At 39.2% G+C, this 19,441-nt stretch overlaps 1 protein-coding gene across 1 annotated transcript in view; it reads right to left on the bottom strand.

The window, feature by feature from the left end:
- The window catches only part of pde11a (phosphodiesterase 11a), a 46,824-nt gene that overhangs the window by 3,753 nt on the left and 23,630 nt on the right, over positions 1 to 19,441 (bottom strand). Inside the window, exons 10-19 of the mRNA XM_040028057.1 lie at positions 19,288 to 19,338; positions 16,122 to 16,268; positions 15,881 to 15,988; positions 12,378 to 12,487; positions 10,728 to 10,818; positions 5,073 to 5,173; positions 4,798 to 4,875; positions 4,638 to 4,701; positions 4,269 to 4,343; positions 3,309 to 3,392 (exon numbers count right to left, since the gene is read on the bottom strand). Coding sequence (XP_039883991.1) covers positions 3,309 to 3,392; positions 4,269 to 4,343; positions 4,638 to 4,701; positions 4,798 to 4,875; positions 5,073 to 5,173; positions 10,728 to 10,818; positions 12,378 to 12,487; positions 15,881 to 15,988; positions 16,122 to 16,268; positions 19,288 to 19,338 — 909 coding nt within the window. The remainder of the gene's footprint in view (positions 1 to 3,308; positions 3,393 to 4,268; positions 4,344 to 4,637; positions 4,702 to 4,797; positions 4,876 to 5,072; positions 5,174 to 10,727; positions 10,819 to 12,377; positions 12,488 to 15,880; positions 15,989 to 16,121; positions 16,269 to 19,287; positions 19,339 to 19,441) is intronic.

Here is a 19,441-nt window from a genome sequence, read left to right as displayed (position 1 = left end):
GCAAAATGCAAAAGTGATGTATTTCCTTAAAGAGTTTTCCTTAAAACACATAAACAACACAAGCTATTGGCTATAATATGCTAATGTTACACAGTCACTGGGACGCAAACTTCAATACAAGAGCAATAATAATGAGTAATATCACAAAATAATCGCTCCTATTCTCAGTTTCAATTAAGTTTTTATATAAATAAATACGTTTATATAAATATTTAACTGTACATACGTGTGAGGAATGTCAAACTGAATTACTCCAGTACACATGCAGTACCTTCACAGCTCACCAGGGGCCCCTCAGCCCAATGTACTGAATGAATTGTCACCCTTTGCATTACAAAAAAACAAGTTCACATTAGGTCAAACCTTTATGTCAAACTACTGTAACTCTTGACCCATCAGTCAAAAAAGTTCTAATGGTTCCTGAAAGCAGCAACTCTATGCTTGTGATATTAGGGTCATTACAGTATAATCCCAGGCAGAGCGCCACATTCAAAACTCAATAAGACAATTTAAAAAAAACTGTGAAAACAACCCAAATGTCCAATAAAGTGTCTGTTTTCTGTCACTCACTCACTCTCTCTTCCCAAGCAATTACTGTAATAACCGTAGCAACGCGCTGAGTCGCTGCTTTGAGGAAGCGTTGGAATTCTTAAAATAAGCGAATGGTTTTGGAGTTACAGATGTTCAAAAAATGCTGCAAAACACCCGTCTGATGTCAGCAACAGGTCAGGCTTCAGAGGGTTAAGACCAGAGGCTTAACCTTTTTTTAAATACAGTCTGTGTTTTAGCAAAAACTTTTTTTGGTACTTTTTTTCCTTTTTTAATAATCCAAACAAATATGAATTTACACAACAGAAGGCAAAAAAGCAAAATCGCATACATTGATGTATTGTTGCCAATATTTTTTGATACAGAATAACATTTTTTATTTAAGAGTAATGCTTTAGAGCAGTTGCAGTACTTTGTTTTTGCACAACAGTGGGAACATTTTTTTTTCTCATCCAGATAGTTGAAATAGTATATACTTATTTATTTTTTAGGCTCAGACTGGGGCTAGAGAAGCTGCACATTATTCATCCACTGCATTACATGGGCAAACAAATGAAACAATACAGGGGGAGCAGCCGACTACAATAACAGCGACACACAGCCGGTTCATAGCTGCAGCCCATTAAATGGCTGGTTTCTAAAGATTAGAAGCACATGTATGACTGAGATTAGTTGCCTTTGTCATTTTTCTGCACTGAGCTGCTTGTGGCAATGTGGTCAAAGCTGTCACCCACTGTTTAATAAATTACCTGCAAGACAGAACTCTATTTTTCTAACATTGTCTACTGGATATCCAGGGCAGTCAGCCAGTGTAATTAGTTATTATTTCAATAATCTCTTTTTGATGCTGAACTTTAACAATTGAATATATGTCCAACTTACAAGGCAAGTTTTTTTTTTAACATTCATATGGGAGTCATACAACAGCAGTGTTCCCTATGTCTGTTTCCTATTGTCAGGACAGGAGCGGCATCCACTGTAGGTAGGTAGATATTAACGTTTCACGTGTACAAACATATATGAATGTAACTGATGTAACTGGTAAATCGACTGGTTCTTTTAGTGCTTTTCTAATCTGAGCACTCAAAGCACTTATACACCATGCCTCATTCATTCATTGACACAGCACCTTTTTCTATGCTTAAGTGCTTCCCACCTATCATTGGGATAATGAATCTGAATGAATGTGAATGTGTATCACTCACAAACATTCACATGAAACAGAATTATCATATAAATGAGTTTTAATCCTTTCTCTCAAAGCAGTTGCATGCACGACATGCCTACATAACAGAGTCATTTTCACATTTTCTACAAAACCTGATGAGATTTGTCTCATCTGCAGGTTGAGAGAGGGGGCTTTTCTGGGGAAAAACATGTTCCCTCTTTCTACGCAGCAGAAAACCCTCTGTGGCATATCCTCACTGGTCTGCGCAGCTTCATTATTCCACTAAGGAAGACTCAGAAGAGAAGAGACTGTCATATGGTGGGGTAAGAAGAAGGGAAGGTTATATAATGGGGGGATTAATATTCCAGAAAATAGCGAGTCACCACCAGGAGAAGGAGATCAGCGAGATCAAGAACGAGATCTCTTCCACCCACGGATAAAAACCCTGCTGCCTCTGAACTTCCTCTGTACTCCCCGTCGCAAGTTTAATTGGCAGCAGCGTGATCGTGAGCTCCATATCTGGATTCTCCAAACATCAGCTTTTTACACGAGCCAGTGTGAAGACAAACCCCCCACGCAGACGGCGCACAGCTTTGATGCTTTTTATCTACACTACACTGGCAGTAACAATGGCGTAACCAGAGCCTGGCAAAGATTAGTCTGCTCGAACTTTTGACACTGATCCTGGGTTAATTTAGTAGATGCGAGGATGATCTATGGTTTGTTTTCTTCCCGTGACAACTAAGAGTAATATGTGCAATATGACAGTAAAAAGGAAGAGAGGTTGTGCTGCGTAGTCTAACAGTAGAAAAAGCAGAGGGAAAAGGCCCCGGTTCTGTAAAACTGAATGATTTGTTTTATCCTCGACTCCTTTCACAACTCCTCTTCTGTCTGACTTTCATGAATTTAACTCCAGCACGTCTCATCTCTTAACAGACCTGATCTCACCAGTAAGTCAGCCTTTTTTCTTCCTCCCACACAGCCGCCGCTGCTGGCAGTGGGAGGGGCAGTGAGGCTCTGTTGATGTCATTCAGAAACACATGCACACGCGCATCACTGTACTAGCAAGGACACAGTATTAGCTTGATCCTAATATTTGCTCATGAAGGATCTAGAAATGAAATGAGATTTGCTTTCTTGCTTGCTTGCTTTTATTGAAATTTTTTGGTATTTAAAGAACCGAACACATCAGTCCTTGCTAATTTCATTTGTGTGCGGCGAACAACGAAGAACACTGTCTTACTGAGACGTTTCAACCCGACTTACATCACAGCTTCATTCACGCACTCGACTACCTCTGAGCTTTCTCACACCCAGGAAGTGCACACTCACACTGCTATTCTCAAAAGAGCAGGATGCAACCTTGAAGTTGTTCCACAGCTTTCAATAAAAGAGAAAAAAAAAAGCGTTTCTTTTTCAGTGAGAAATCTGTTGCTGCATAGAAAGTTGAATAGCTGTTGGTGACAGTTTCATTGCTGGCGTCAGTGGAGGACAATAACGGGCGAAGGACGGTGACTACTGATGTCAGAGGCGGATGTGTGACAAGCGGCACACAATGAAGGCCAGAGAGCGGCGGATCTTCAAGCGTTACCTCGTACAGCGGAGAGCAGATTCCATCAATCCATTCTAGCTGAAGCCCTGGCAACTCATCCTTCCTGTTTCGGTCAAAAATGGCCTGAAAGACAAAAGACAGAATTTATTTACATCTATATCAGTGCTCACACTGGACAAACAACGGTTACAAGTTAGCATCATGGTCCCTAAAGTGCTGCCGTTCTTGCTTTTGTAAAAGAAAATTCTCATTCAGCTCTCAAGACAGCTTTATTTTCAGCTTTATAACTTTATTTTCCATTCCCCCTCATTCTCCTGCAGCCGGAATTTAAGAGCCTCCACCGAGGCTGTGCTTCAGAGATAGTTACTGGGATATGACTTAGAAGTTAATATTTAATTTCCAACACCCACACACAGAGCGGTAAAGGTTTGACACAAGCAGCAGACCTGAGGCTACTGAATTAGTTATTTCAGAGAGGAGGCAATGTGGCCTGGCTCGATTACTCAACAGCCATTAATTGTACATGGAAAGCTGTCTGTTTTCCCCTTTTAAGGACTTCCAACATAATTCAAGCTCAAAAACCCCTCAGTCAAACAGACAGTGCTCTTTTGCTAATTAAAAAAAAAGGAAACATATTTTCTTGTAAAGTCCCGATACACCAAAATAGCCTGCGTTAATGAATAAAAAGGTCACATTTTGCTCTAAATGCAACCGGGGGCAGTTCTTTTCTTTTTCTTCTCTCCTTTTTCTGTTTTTAAGAATTACTGCAAGTCTGTCCACAGTTTTCTTTTTGGCACAGCAGCAAGGCAGTGGAGCAGTCAAGCTGACCATATGCTTTTCTCACACTATGGGACGCAAGCTCTCGTTTTTCCTAAACAGCCACTATGTGCAGCGACTGCAGCGAAAATCTATCTTCAGCATCATCAGCTCTTAGAGGTCAGCAGAGGGGAGAGAAAGTGCAAAAAAAGCACAAAACCAGAGCTGGCTCGGTTTACTCACAGAGGGCGTGAGTTTCAGCTCCAGTCTTTCTCTGTCGCCCTGCTCAAAGAACTCGCTCGTCACCAGCTCAGCCACCTGAAGAGAGACAAATCAATAAGGTGCTAATTCAGTCAACTAAGTGATTAATCGCCAATTACGCCTCAAGTTATTATGTCTGTCAAAGAAAAGCAGCAGATTCCCACAATTTATATGCAGCGGCTAGTTAAACGTTTTTGCTTCAAAATGCTTTAAATGATGATTTGATTATGAATGCAGCGTATCTTTCTGCTGCTCAGCCATTTCAGCTCCACGTGAATGGATTTGAAATACATCCACACTAATGTCGCCTGTGTTACATATGAGCATGAGAGTTCACACTGTTTTTGTCACCTTTCGTGATATTTCCCAGGGCTTAGTGACAGCACCGAGATCACATGCTGTCATCATCATGGATCTGCGAAGACATATTTATTTTAAGAAGCATTAATAATCCCAAAAAATGTAACATAAAACCAAATTCAATCAGGAAGACAAAGACATACACGATTACCTGCACATGTCTCTATGTGCCTTCACATTCCAATTGTATTCTCCATTGCTGACCAGCTCAAAGAACATGTTTCTATTCCTGAATGAAAACAAGAAATCCTCATATGTACATGTAAATTACATAAATTCCACAAGGGGGCGATGTTACCTAAAAGAAACCCATAGTAAGCTGTGAACAGCTAGAGGCTCTGTAGCTGTCAGTGTGCTACACTGTCAGGGCTCTGTGGACATCTCACTAACAGTTTAATAAGCAGTGTTTTTTTTAGCGGTACATACTCAAAGTAAAGTGTGAGGTCTGTGGCCAGAATTGACTGTTTCAGCAGCTGCATGAGGTCGCTGTACTCTGTGGATGAGAGGTTGGAGAAGATATTGTGACCCTGTGGAGAGACACACAGAGACACCATAAAGAAAACATAAGCCACGTTTCTAAAAGCATACAAGTAGCCTGAAATGAATGATTACTGTCCCTGGACATTTTGGATGAGTACCATTCCTATGACCTGCTGTATAATTTTTAAGAGAAGCACAAACCTGTCATCAGATATACAAACTAAAGCAGCTGACGTGATAGCAGTGTGGGATATCTTTATAAATGTATTACCCAATCCGTCCACTTAAATGTTTTTACTGCAATAACTATTAACATTTGATATTTAGTCCCAAAATTTCAACTTCAACTCATCTAGGCTTGCTCACATTTGGCCTTTAATAAAAGTTTGGGCTAAATTTAGTTACAATCTACGTGTTAAAATAAGCATTTGTCAACTAGAAAGGTGGCACAGAGATCAAGGAAACTACTGTCAGTGTTGAATTGGAAGCGTTTTTGTTTTGTTTTTTACAGTCAAAGTTCTAGTTGGTTCCCAGCCTTTTTTTTTTTAATTTAAAGATTCTTTTTAAAAAAAAAGAATTCCAGTAATAATGTATACTAATACTACTAATAATAATAATACTTTTACTAATTAGAGCAGGGGGATATGACCAAAAATATTTATCAAGATATACATTTGAAAATATAACTGACGATATAATTGACACTAGACAAAATGCTTTACAACTCCACAACTTTATTAGTGCAAAAAACCCCATCAATACATTTTCACTTAAACAAGCAGCTGTTTTTTATGTGCATTAAAGTTATATAAAAATTTAACAGTGCAAATGTAAATTCCTTGCTGACAGTTTAACCAAAAATGTATTTCCAGTGGAAATTGGCCGACATATCCTCAGCATAACCATGTATAATATCCACAAAACTTAAAAAGAGGTTATACACACACAATACGGTAATGTTATGTTGAAGCACCGTACGTATCACTCCGTGAGGCTCCTGACTACGATAGCTGTAATGCTCCAACAGTCCATCAAGCGGTGCAGCTTCATAGCTTAGCAAAGTCATACTAAAACATTTGACAGATTTTCGAGCGCCATGTACCACATAAAATCGTTTCGAGGTCAGTAAACACAACCAGAATTCATACATAAGGCACACGGGATTATAAGGGGCACTGTCGATTTTCAGAAAAATCAAAGGATTGATTTTAAGTGTGCCGTATTTTCCAAACAACACGGTAATAACGACGGCCCGCTAGGATGCTCTACCAAAGATAGTGTTTTGTTTTGTATCTGACCGATGAAAGCCAAACCAGTTCCACACCACTGAAGTTGCAGCATTTTTACAAACCAATTCTGGTTCATCCGTTTCATTCAGCGATCCGCTTTCGCTCTTCTCATTCTGTGTCACTGCCAGGTGCATATGTAAACAAAGGCACTGCGCACGCGCGTTTTACCCATATTCTATCGCGATATTTCATTTTCCTATCGTTGCCCAAAATTACACCGGTATTACCGTGAACGGTATGAGATAGCCCAGCCCTATTACTAATAGGTACTAATTCATATGTGGGGAAGCATATACAGAGCATTTTGTGACCAGAGAGAGCTGATAAACTGAAACAAAAACCTTCAGTTCAATTTTACTTATATAGCTCCAGATATTATAGAAAGATACCAAGTGTCACCTATGTCAGCACCACAAAGGGCTGATGGGAGAATTTTAAAAATCAGGGGGTGTTTGAAGGGAGTGTGCTTACTACACCTGGTATTCACCCCTGTTAGAACCATTAACACGCCTAAATATCTAACCAAATTGTCAGTTCACATGGAAATTAAAGCCATATAAAACTACACCACCATAAAACGTTTCTGTGTTATAGAGAGAAGAGAATGAGGGAATGTGCAGTCCTATGAAGTCTTCACAAGTTTGACGTGTGAAAGAGTCATAAAAAAAGATCTTATTTGGACAATTAAGCCATAACAGTAGAACACGTAGTTAGAATATAAGCGATCACATTATATCCACTCTCCTCTAACGAATGGTTTGCAATTAGCAGAGGTTTTTAAATGCTGATCGTCACCGTTTTCCCTTTCGCAACCTGAGCACTGAACTCTAAAAACTGTGCCAACATGCTTGTAATTCCTTTCATCAGCTCATGGGTTCCTATGAAATATTGAACTGCATAACATCAGTAACACAAAGGACATCTCTCATTCTGTCACAACTGGAGCAGATGAAGGAAGGAGGCGACTGAAATAGAATGACTAGCGGGAACTGAGAGATACAAAGGAAGCGAGTGACGTTTAAAAGTTTACAATTTTATTAATGGTTTGCGCGGGCTGGCGGATTGAATTTGAGCTCCAGCTTCGACTTGAATTAGCCCCACTGTTCATTTATATGCTAATGAACTAAGGATAACAGTAGTTCAATCCCAGTATCAACACACACCATTATGATATTCCAAGCAAACATTTGTCAGCTTACTGTGTTGTCAGCACCACGATAATGAAGCCTGTGGAAACTACCGCTAAGCTTCGCCTCAGCTGCTCCCTCAAAACGCCTTCAATTACAACTTCACGGAATCCAGTCACCTGGTAAAATGTCTCTCTCAACCAATTACCACCGAATCAATCATCTCGGTAATTACATTGATTTGAGAGTAGCGTGAGCTATTTGTTTATTCGTTCACATGTAGCAGACAATCCACACCACTTGTCTGCCTCCAAGCACTGTGAGTACAAACTACCCCCCTCCCCAAACACACACACACACACACACACACACTGTTTTCTTTTATGAAAAATTTAGCATTTATTCATTTGGGATGCCAGAGAGTTGAAGAGCCACATTAGGTGCACAGGAGTTTGACAGCAGTGAAACACGTGACTTCTGCGCAGTCATGGTAAAACGTAGATACTAGTCGTGTTACTTTAAGAGCATCCATCCTGAAGACTCTGCTGGTTGGCTGACACCCTTACAGAGCCAACAATTTTAGGCAAGCTTTCTTCTGTCTCTATCCGGTCGTTAAGTCTGACGTCACTAGCCGTGTCTGGGCCTAAACGCCGCTGCAGGTCCATATATCAAACGATCACTATGGCATTACTGAGAGTTGAAAAACTGTCTAAAGTCTTTCATCTTTAATAAAATGATCAGCGTTCTGCTCTACCAGGTGTAACAATTGAGTTTAACATCCAGGCATCCATGAAAACGGAATTTATGACATTTAACGGAGTTAGAAGTTAGCAGGAAGTTAGCTCGCTAGCTTCTATCTAAATACAATATAGCATGTCCTGACTGCGGGGTTTTGGAAACAAATTAAAACATACAGCTCTGTTATCACTTCCAACATAAATGAAGAAAACTAAACAGCAGTGACGTTTGTAGGGTTACTGAAGTTTGGCTAGCTGGTATATAATGATGTGCTACGTGACCGCTAGCGACACAGCTATAGATGTTATGGTTCAAAATATTGGGGATGGAGACAAGAGAAAAAACCACAATAACAACACTGGTCCGGCCGGGTTAAGTCAAACGATGATTTTAATGAACACCCACGTGGGAGATGGACACCGTATGCAGACAGCCTCAGATCTCAAAATGGTGGAGCATTGCTCAAACTCTTATAGCCTCTGGTTCTCCCACCTTATCATAAAAGCCTAAACATTCACATGCTTTTCTCTCACACGGCGCCTAAGCTACGACCTTGGCTCCCCGTTTATCTGCTCCTGCTGAGTTGGGGCAGAAAACTCCAGTATATTCTGTTCTCTTCTAATCAGACAAATAAGGCGATGACTTTCTGCAAACAGTATTTCTTATAACATCATAAAACAATATCATTCATCCACAATAAATCAGCAGTCTAATGTAATGCAAATCAGTTTAACAAATGCAATAGTTATCAGCTTCTTCTAATTCAGGAGAATAATGCAAACTAAAACTACATAATAATTCACAATCTTTAGTTAGGGGTATAACATGGCATAAAATAATATTATAATCTAACACTATGTTAGCATAATATAACAAGCTAACTTTTTTCCACTCGATAAAAGTTAACTTGTGTGTTCTCGGTGGTCAGGAACAAATGTAATCGCATGGCAGGATGCTGTAAAAGGACCAAACTTCAGCCAGGAGAACAACTGAGGTGGTTCTTTTCTGCATTTCCCAGCACCACTGTCTTTTACAGATGGCTATAGATGCTCACTGTTGGACCTCTGCACTGACTTCCTCCTTATGTGCAGAAAATCTGGATTTGGATTCATCACTCCATAAAATCTATTACCACTGATTTTTCAGTCTAGTTCTTGTGTAATTTGTTATACATCAGTCTTTTCTCCCTCTTTCCCATTTAAGAAGAATCACTTCTTGACAAAAACCCTTCCACTGAGACCATTTCTGATGAGGCTCCAGTGAACAGTAGATGGATCATCTGATGGGCCAGTTTCCTCAAATATATTAGGGACACACCATACTGAGATACCACACCATACTGAGATTGGACAACATTTAAGCTGATAGCACTTCTAAAATACTATTTATTTATACCATTTTATCTGTGGCAGTTTTTCATAGATTTAATTGAGTAAACAAAGGATTTATTTTTACGTCAGATACTAGTAACAAAGTGCTTAAATGATTTAAAATTGCTTCTCTGCTAATCTGTCCATTATCGGTCAACACAACACTGGTTCATCCCTTGTGTGAGATGACTTTTTAATGCTTAATCATTCATAGATCAGTGTTAAGTGGCTTCAAAACAAAAAACATTCCTCTAAAAATATTCAGGTACAAGAACTGAACTGAAAATGAGTGGAAAAAGCAGCCAATGTCCAAAGAAAAACATGTCTGGAGAGCTACTGCTCAAGACCACTTAAAAAAAATAAATGTCTCTATTTGGAAGTAAAATATAAAGAAATGAGGGGTGGCACAAGAATTTTACACAGTAGTGTATTTACCAAAAAAAAAAAGGTAATATCAGTCCTTTAAGGTCATAACTTTAACCTTCTATCACTCACTGTTCAACCTTCAGGATTAATAGGCATTGACATCTACTTCAGCAGGGAAACCATGAGTGTTACTAAAATTATTGCATTTAATTTTAGGACCTGGTGGTTCCAGGTTCCTGGTACTGTGCATGCTGCTGGCAATGACTAATTACTTACTAATTACTTAATTACTTAATGAAATTAGTTTGACCATGTAAAATATCAGTGCAGTGAAAAAGGTCTGCAGTGCAGATATTAACAGACTTTCAATATAATGAAAAGTAGCACAAATGTGAACATGCAATGCACTGAAATACAAGAGTGATGCAAAAAAAGTCTTTGTGAAGAGATTCTGAATGTCGGGTCTTTCTGAATGCTTTCTGTTTTGTCTGATTTTTTTTTGTTTGTTTGTTTTTGTTTTATGTTTTTTCGGCTTGTTTAAGTAAAACACATAAACTTTCAAAATATGGAGTCTCCAAGAGGTAAGGGTATCAAGGGCACAATAACTTGGTTGTAAAAGGTGTTTGAAATCAGAACTACAACATGCAGAGGTAGGCATTAGCAAACCGTTTATGGTAACTGCATTGCAGCAGATATAAGAACATAGCCCACCTCGCTCTGCAGGATCATGACAGCATGGTTGAAGTGGTGGTGCTCCAGTGTAGCAGAGGTCCCATAAAGCAGAGCGAGAGCTGAGCCCGTCCTGCCAAACACACACACGCGCACGCATATTGGGATCAAAAACGAGGGATAACATAATCAGGATTCAACACATGCAGAGAAACTGATTGAGTCTGGTATGATTTCCTCACCAACCTGTCACCACGTGTTACAGTACAGAAAACAGCTTGAGAGTCATATCCTAAACTACAGCAAAGACGGAGAGGTTTCACACTGAATAAGATCGTCGTTTAATTTAGCTTCTAAAAAGAATACTCAAGAGAAGTGACACAGCCACAAACGACGCATGCGAGCTGGATTTAAAATGCAAAATATCCCACATTTTAGCGCCGTCTTTAAATGTTATTTATTACCCATGGTAAAAATCAGCATTTCTTATAATGAGGGTTTTACAAATGTGAATTAGTCTGGATTAATAGGTTGAGGTGTACATGCAATTGCAGCAGATCTGTTGGCTGCTCATCCATGATGTGTGTCCTGTTCCACCACATCCCAAAAGTGTTGTTGGATTGAGATCTGGTGACTCTAAGGGCCATTTAAGCACAATGAACTCACTGCTCTGTTCAAGAAACCAGTTTGAGATGATGTGACGAGAAGATGGGTACAGTGTGGTCATAAGGGGATGAGCATGGTTAACAACAATGCTCAGGTAGGCTGCAGACTTTAAACAATGCCAAAGTCAGCCCAAAAAATATAATTAAGGAAGCAGTACACCACCAGGAGTTTGAACTGCTGCAAGGCAGGTTGAATCCACATCGTCATGTTGTCTGGCCAGCCTCCTCATCAACAAGACATTTTAACCCAACTGCTCACTTAAGAGTTTCTCTTTTTCAGATCATTATATCACTTTTCTTTCCCATTCTGATGCTCACTTTGACCTTGAGCAGATTGCCTTGTCTACATTGTCTAAATGTACTGGGTTGCTGCCAAGTGATGACATTTGCATTATCAAGCAGCTGAACAGGTGTTGGGCTGCTAAAACCAACACTACTGTGCCCAGCTTGAAAACACTGGGTGCATTCTGAAAGTTAAAATACAATAAAGGAACACTTAAACTGTTGAGCAGCTGAAATCCTACATGAAACAAGAATAGCGAAAGAAATCTAACTTTCGAAGCTACAATCTCCTCAGCTGCTGTACATTTACCGTGTTATTGAAATAAAAACTGCAACAACGCTGTGATAAATGCCCATTCTTTATATAAACATGTTGCCAGAACAACATTTCTCATATCATTTTCTGATATATTTTCGACCGTGTTCCAACTTTTTTGAAAATCAGCTTGCACTATAACAATCTTGATGGAAGCAGAAAATATTTATATTCAGTAATTTATTAGCTTTTTTTAATGCACCCAGAGTCAGCAATGTTTACAGTTTCTTCGTTAAGGAGACTCTTATATAAGCCTTAAACAACTTCTGACTTGACTCTTGCTGATCTGAGCTGCACTACTGCAGACTGCTGCAGATGGGAACACACAGCAGTGTGTAGATTGCAGTATGTTCGTATGTGTGTGTGTGTGTGTGTGTGTGTGTGTGTGTGTGTGTGTGTGTGTGTGTGTGTGTGTGTGTGTTTCCTTACTTTGCTTGAAAAGCGTTGTTGGTGCCCCTGTGGTCCAAGTCATGGCACACACATCCGACAATAAGGGCTAAGATCTCCACGTCTGTCAGAGTCTCCTGGAAACCTGCTGTCTGATTGGCACAGAGAACAGGAGGCAAATAAGAAATCACACACACACACAGAGACACACACACACACACATTCCATGTGCTCCAGAGCTGCATCTATTACTCTATAATTTTATGAAGCTGTAAGCAGTACATTGAATAAAATGAAAAAAAAAACAAAACACTAAAACAGCAGCATCATCCAAAACTATATCCCTCTAAAAATGAGGGGACTGCAGTAACACAGCCAAACAGTGAGATTTATGGCTTGGATGAATGGATTCTGGAGGCCATGTGCTGAGTGAGTCACTATAGGTCATTGTGGGGATAGCGGCAAAGATAGCAAGGCCCTCAGCCTACTCATTAAAGCACATGGGAGAAGAGCTGAGGGGTCCACAGGAGCTTACACACTGCTATTTCTTTCCCCTCTGCCAATAATCAATTCAGATGGGATGCCACACATTAATGCTGCACTTGATTAAGTGAACTACACTGTGGTGTTTTATACGAGTTTGTGTGCATGTCTGTATGCATGTGTAATTGTGTGAGAGTGTGCGTTACCCCAAGGACCTGATAAATTAAAAGGCCTGCTGGAAAAGCAGAAGTAATTCTCTTGGGGTCTCAATTCAAGCAAACACAGAACTGGCTGTTTGTACAGTTAATAATATAGTGAGTCATCATTTAAATCTCTGTGAGTTCAACGTAGATCAAACTGAAATGTAGTATTACATAAAATAATAAGATTTTAACAATCTTAACATTGATCATAGGGTCATTCATCAGCTGCCTAGTTGCAAGCTGGCTAGTTATTTCCATTCATATTCATGCCAGTGTGCAGCAAAGCTATTGCAACCTTATCTTTTAATGTCTCTCATTTATATGCTACGTTAACTTGATTTTCTGTACATCCAGCAACATCCAGGTCCGTCATTTAAATATACTTACTATCCTATCATATGTCAATCACCGGTATCCTGCGCTCCTATTGGTAGCCCTTTGGATCGTTTTCCTCAAAGTTTAAAAAAGTTTAACTCAGAATCCACCCCTTTCACATCGCCAGTGATTTTTCATCCATGGTTGGCTAAAGGCGCTAAATGCCACTGACTTTCTATGGCTTCTGGTCGCCAGGATTATGGTGGTGATAAAAAACTGTCCAACTTTGCTGCAGACATGTTCACAGCTTGGTCTGAAAAATCTTTAATTTCTTCACTAATGTAAACTGCAGAGAGGGGTTTTTTTTTTCACCAATTTTAATTGCATTAAAGTTTAAAGTTGTGAATTACTGGGTTTCTTTGCCAACACCGGCACCTGTAGCCAGCAGCTTTCTTGGAAACTGCTTTGAGGCTTTTTAGTGTGCTTCTAGACCTAGAATTTATGGTGTTGGTACCTTTTGCAGCATTTCCAAGAATATAATGGGGGAAAATAAAGTAGCTTGCTATATGGTTAACTCTATTCACTGATTGTGCAAGACATTTGTGCACCAGATTTGGGAAGTGAAGTTCATTGAAAATGACAGCGACTTCACATGACATCAGATGAAATAACCACTGGTTCAATTCAATCCTTTTATTGTGCCTACTGGGAAGCTCGGTTTACAGACAAACTGTCAAAACTTATCCACCAAAAAGAAGGATAAGAAAAATGGTACAAAAAAACCAACAAAAAAAACCTCAATTTGGTCCAACGAAGTGGACGCAATCAGACTTAAACTTTAAGCTGCGGGACTGAATCATGTGACAACAAAGAAAGGGTACAAAAGGGTGGTAGCAGGTTACCTAGGCAACCAGAGCAACTCAAATGTCCACTAGCAGTCAACCATCAGCACCAAAGTGACAAGTGGCAAAATCGCTTTCCCCTTTAGCACTAATTAGCAAAACAAACCAAACTGGCATTAGCTGATAAGTTAGCACTCACAGTCTTGTCTTGAGATAAGTCAATTTTGACACCAAGAAAACAGGATAGTACAATTTTTTCAGCTTCCCACGTAGAGTCTATGCTATACTATGCTAACACCACAGAAACCAAAGAATTCTCACACTCCTCCAACATGATTTTGCTTGGTACTAGCTAGCTACACACTGTGGCACTACCTGAGCAGTGACTGTCCTCTCTTTTTTGCATATTGATGGTTGTCAAAATCATTAAGGTACAATATCACTACCTACCACTTTGGAGTGTCAGCCATTATCATATCTGTGCTGGTTTTTGCTGGTGTTAATAATATTAAATGTAGCAAAAAAGCAGCGTGGTTTTTGCTGCAGCGCTTTTTGAAATTCTTCATTCTGTATTTTTTCGTGGCCCAAATAAAATTCCATCACGGATACAAACTTTGGTACGTTGCGTACAGGTGATGTATGTTGAACATCATAGGTGAAAAAAACGCAAATGTAGAATGTAACATCATATTTGCAGGTGGATTGTCAAATAAAGACTATTTATAGGAAATTTTTAAAAAATGACATCTGTAAAAATGGAGTTTTTTTGTCTTCTAAATTTATTGTCATGGTCAGCTGTGCTACTGACAGTGAAGGATTAGAGGAGGACCCAAATGCAGATGTGCAGAGGCAGACTGCATTAACTGAAAGTGAGCTGTTTAATGACTGTTTATATTCAAACAAAAAACCAAAACTTAAGGTCCAGAAGAGGAAATTCTAAACTATAAAACTACAGGAACATAAAAGCTTGAATAAGCAGTAAGACAAGAGGAACAAACACTCAAACTAAGGACAAAAGGAGACAGCGATTATATGTACACAGAAGTGCAATCGGGGAAGTGGAGACCGCTGGAGAGAGTGAGAAAGCTGAAGTCAATCATAGAAGAAGACGAGGAAAGTAAAGCTAAAAGCAAAGTGGAACGAACAACTAACTCTAAGATAACGAAAAGGGAAAACAGATATATGAACTCATTATGGGATACTTGACACAAGAGGAAAGACTAATGAAGGAAGAATGAAACTCTAAAGCAACTAAAAACAAGACTAAATACACTAAGATTACATGAAGTAAATTGAAACAAAAACATGAATCAAATAGATTATTTAAATAAACAAAAAACAAAACCTCAAGAATACCCGGTTAAACAACACAGGACCATGACACATATATACATATATGTATATATAATAATCATTGTATGTCTGATGATGCCTGTTCAGATTGACCCGTGAAGAAGGACACAGGATGCATACAAACATATGTAGATATACACTACGATCATTATAGCAAACAAATTATTTAATTAAGTTTTCCAGTTATCAATAGCAGTTTATATGGCAACAGCCCTCATATCGTCACTGCTGGTCAGATCAACTTTCTCAAAGCTTTTCTATTCTTATCTCTAACTGTATGTTGAAATGCAATGCCTTGATCTAACTGTGTTTAGAACAGAAAGTGATCAAAAATGAGCATGACCATTACCGTCAGCATGGCAAACATGCACTGGCAAACGTTGAATGCGTGTCTCCAGTTGTGATAGAGAACCATTCTGTAGTTTTTTCTGACAGTCAGCAGCCATCTGCACAGCGTCTGCAGGGTAAGACAGGTGGCGAGATGAGCACATGGGTCAGCGGTCCTCGTGCGGTTACAAAACAGTGTTCGGGGCAATCTCAATCAAGTATTAAAGCAAAGGAATTAAGACAGGGAAACTCAGTGTCCTCACCTCATAGTCAATCTTAAATTTCTGCACCATTCCCAGTTCCATAAACATTCTCAAAGCTGCCGTTATCATGGCGTCAACATCCAGAGAGAAATCATCAAAGGAGAGCTTGTCGATGCCCAGCTCGCAGACCAGGGGGATGTTAGCAGCCTGTTTCGCCATGGCGGGAGGAAACATACAGGACAAGAACAAGAGCAGAAATGAAGATGAAGAGGTCAGAGGATGTTGTGCGATTTTCAGATGTTATACGGAAATATAAAAACATGCTAATTAAGACCCGAAGCCTCATTTGGAGGGGTTTAAGATTAATGAGGGGGATCTACTGGAGAATTTCATTGTTGTTTACTTTCAGAGCTCACTGACAATTGTGGCAACAATAATCATCAGCAGCTTTTTTTCTGTGGTATTCAAACAAAAATATAGGATTCCAATTAAGCATTTTCATACTGAAGCACATCTTCTATCTTTAATAGGTTCTAATGAGCACAACGTCTATCTGATCAGGAGATGCTCTTCCTGACTTGAGTCAGCATTTATAATTGAAGGATTTTGAGCTTTGCAGTCAAATATATCTTAGCAGAGTTAAAGTTTCTGTAAAGCTGTGTTTCTCTTTCCTCTATCTGTCTTCTCTAACAACCACCATTGTTTCCTGCGCAAACATTTGCCTTTCTGGCCAGCAGGTATTCTTTAGATCTTAATTCATAGCCCCGGGGTTATGAAATGTCAGCCAGATTTGTTTGCCACTGCCTTTTTCACACCAGTGGAATCCCAGGCAAGCGTGCTCAACAAGGCTACTTATGTAGTGCAGAAAGTGGAGGGAAAGGCAGAAGCAGAGAGCAGTGCTGCATGAGGGGGCTGAAAGATCACACAGGCACACTAGAGAGCAGGGATCCTACTATGCAATAATGGCCACAGGGGAAAATCCTAAACATGAAAGTGCAGGAAAATAGGTCATATCTATTTTTCAGAAATGTCCTGCCAATTAAAAATGTAGTCATTTTCCATATTTTCATCTTTATCAATAATGCATTGTGAATGAATGCTTATTGATTGAAGTAATCCATTCCAAATGCTACAATTAGTTTAAATTCGCAGGGGACTTCTCAGCTCCTATTTATGCTTGTGAGCTGCTGCAGCTCTTTTGAAGCTGAAGTCTGCCAATAATTTCTCTCTTTTACCATAGATATTTTTTCCCTTCTCATTAAAGTTAATAAGAAATTGTTATTTAATTAGAAAAATATATATCTTAGTTAAAGCACCTACAAGGAAACCGAATACATTGTGAGTATCTAAACTTTCTGTGAAAAAACTTTCATTTTATGTATCAGTAAAAGTTTATCTTAGATCAAACTTTTGTGAAATCGGGATGCAGCAGAATCCTAATACACCTTTAATGTTGCTGTTTTATTTCATATGTCTTAATTAATTATTGATTCTTATTATTGTCTTATTATTATTATTAATTAAGGACAGCATTTAGAAGAACAAAACATTAGATCATGGTAATTATCTGTACCAATACAGACATCAAGAAGCCTCCCTTAAGACCTTTTCTCTTGTCTTACTTCTTGTCTTTGCTTTCGTGATTGTTTGCTTCGGCCTCAATAGTTTCCTCCAATGTCCACTAAACAGTGACTCCAAAAGTTAACCAATCTCTACAAACTCCAAATTTAAAATGACCCACTTTGGTCTTTTTTGGATAATCGGATGCCAATATGATCGCTTGTGGATGCTAGCCGTCAGGTTCGTGATGTACAAAGTTTATATACCTATATACACTCACCTGCACATAATTACATTAAAAAGAAATAAGCAGCAACATAACAATAACAACAACCACAGGACAAGAGGGGAGAAACCGTAAATAGGAGATTAGTGGGCAGGAAAGGCCAGAGTAAAGGTGGTTTGTGAGCTTAGATTTAAAAGCAGAGATGCAGGACTTTTTTATGTGAATCGGTAACTGATTCTGGAACTGTGGAGCGGTGACTACAAAGGCTCTGTCACCCTCTTTTGTTTGAGACATGACCTTGGGTCATATGACAGATCTTTGCCAATGGACCTGAGAGACCTGGGAGCTGATAGAAAATGAATGCGATTGGTGATATAAACTGGGATCTACCCATTAAAAGCCTTAAAAACAACCAGCAAAATCTTAAACTGGATTCTAAAATTGACAGAAAGCTTATGCAGCAAGGCCAGGACTGGAGGGATGTGCTCATATTTCTTAGTACCAGTCAGCAGTCTTGCTGCTGATTTCTGCACCATCTGCAGACGTAGGTATGGGAAGATTAATCCAGACGTGAAGTAATAAAGGTACACATCATTTTTTTTTCCTGATCATAAGAATGATAATCTCAGTTTTGTCACTGTTTAACAGCTTTAGCAGTTGTTAATCAGCCAACCTTGTTTGTCTCCAAGACAGTCAAGTAGATGCTATAGGGAATCCTGATATCTTACTGGAAGATATAGCTGTAAATCATCAGTATAGAAATGAAAGGCAATGTTATATCTCTTAATATTATTATTAAATGGAAAAAAGTGCAAAGACCCCCGAGGGACCCCACAAGAAACAGGGGCAGAGAATAAGAAAAACTGACACCTTAAGAGAAGAACTGAACCAGCTGTAACCTTAATGCCAACCCATTGTTAAATGCAAGCCAAAAGAATGTGAGTAACAGATCAGTGCTCACTGTCGACAAAGCCATTTCAAGTGCTGTGAACAGCTTCGACGTCTAGCCCCCAATAACTAAGTTGCCAGCTACCATCTTTTTAAAAATGAGGCTTCAAAACAGGATTTTAGTAGTTTTTAGGGGGTTTAGTTCATTTTTTATTTAGAGTCTATGGAAGTTACCTCATTAAAAGAATACCCCACAAGGTGGTGCTTTCTTCCAATGCCTTATAGGTTTTTGATCAGGTTTATTTAGCCAAACCAAATGCTCAGTTTGTAGCTGCAAGTAATGAGTAGGATATGGCACAGCATGCTAACTTCTCTTGTGCAGTGGCCAATTTGCACCAGTCCCTCCTTTTTTGTGTTTTTCCAAAAACACAAAAAAAAAAATACAAAAAAAAACTTAAAATAAAAATATAAAAACTTGATTGTGCCACATCTGCAAATCCTGAAAGAAAAACAAAAATGTTTCTACTGTGAACAACAGTGAACATCTATTACCTTGAATTTGTCAACTTCAGTCTTGGAGCAAGTGGCATGGTACGACAGAACCTGCAAAATGATGGCACAGTGTCACTCAGTGTACTTTTCAAACCCTTACCAGTAAGGCTCTACAAGACGCCCAGCTGTTGCTGCAGCTGAAAATACTGCCCGT

This window comes from Simochromis diagramma, unplaced genomic scaffold (genome assembly GCF_900408965.1).
Source record: "Simochromis diagramma unplaced genomic scaffold, fSimDia1.1 OVJJ01000343.1, whole genome shotgun sequence".
NCBI classification, from domain to species: Eukaryota; Metazoa; Chordata; class Actinopteri; order Cichliformes; family Cichlidae; genus Simochromis; species Simochromis diagramma.
Note: the sequence above shows the minus strand (reverse complement) of the source record. Positions and strands in the feature narration are given on the sequence as shown.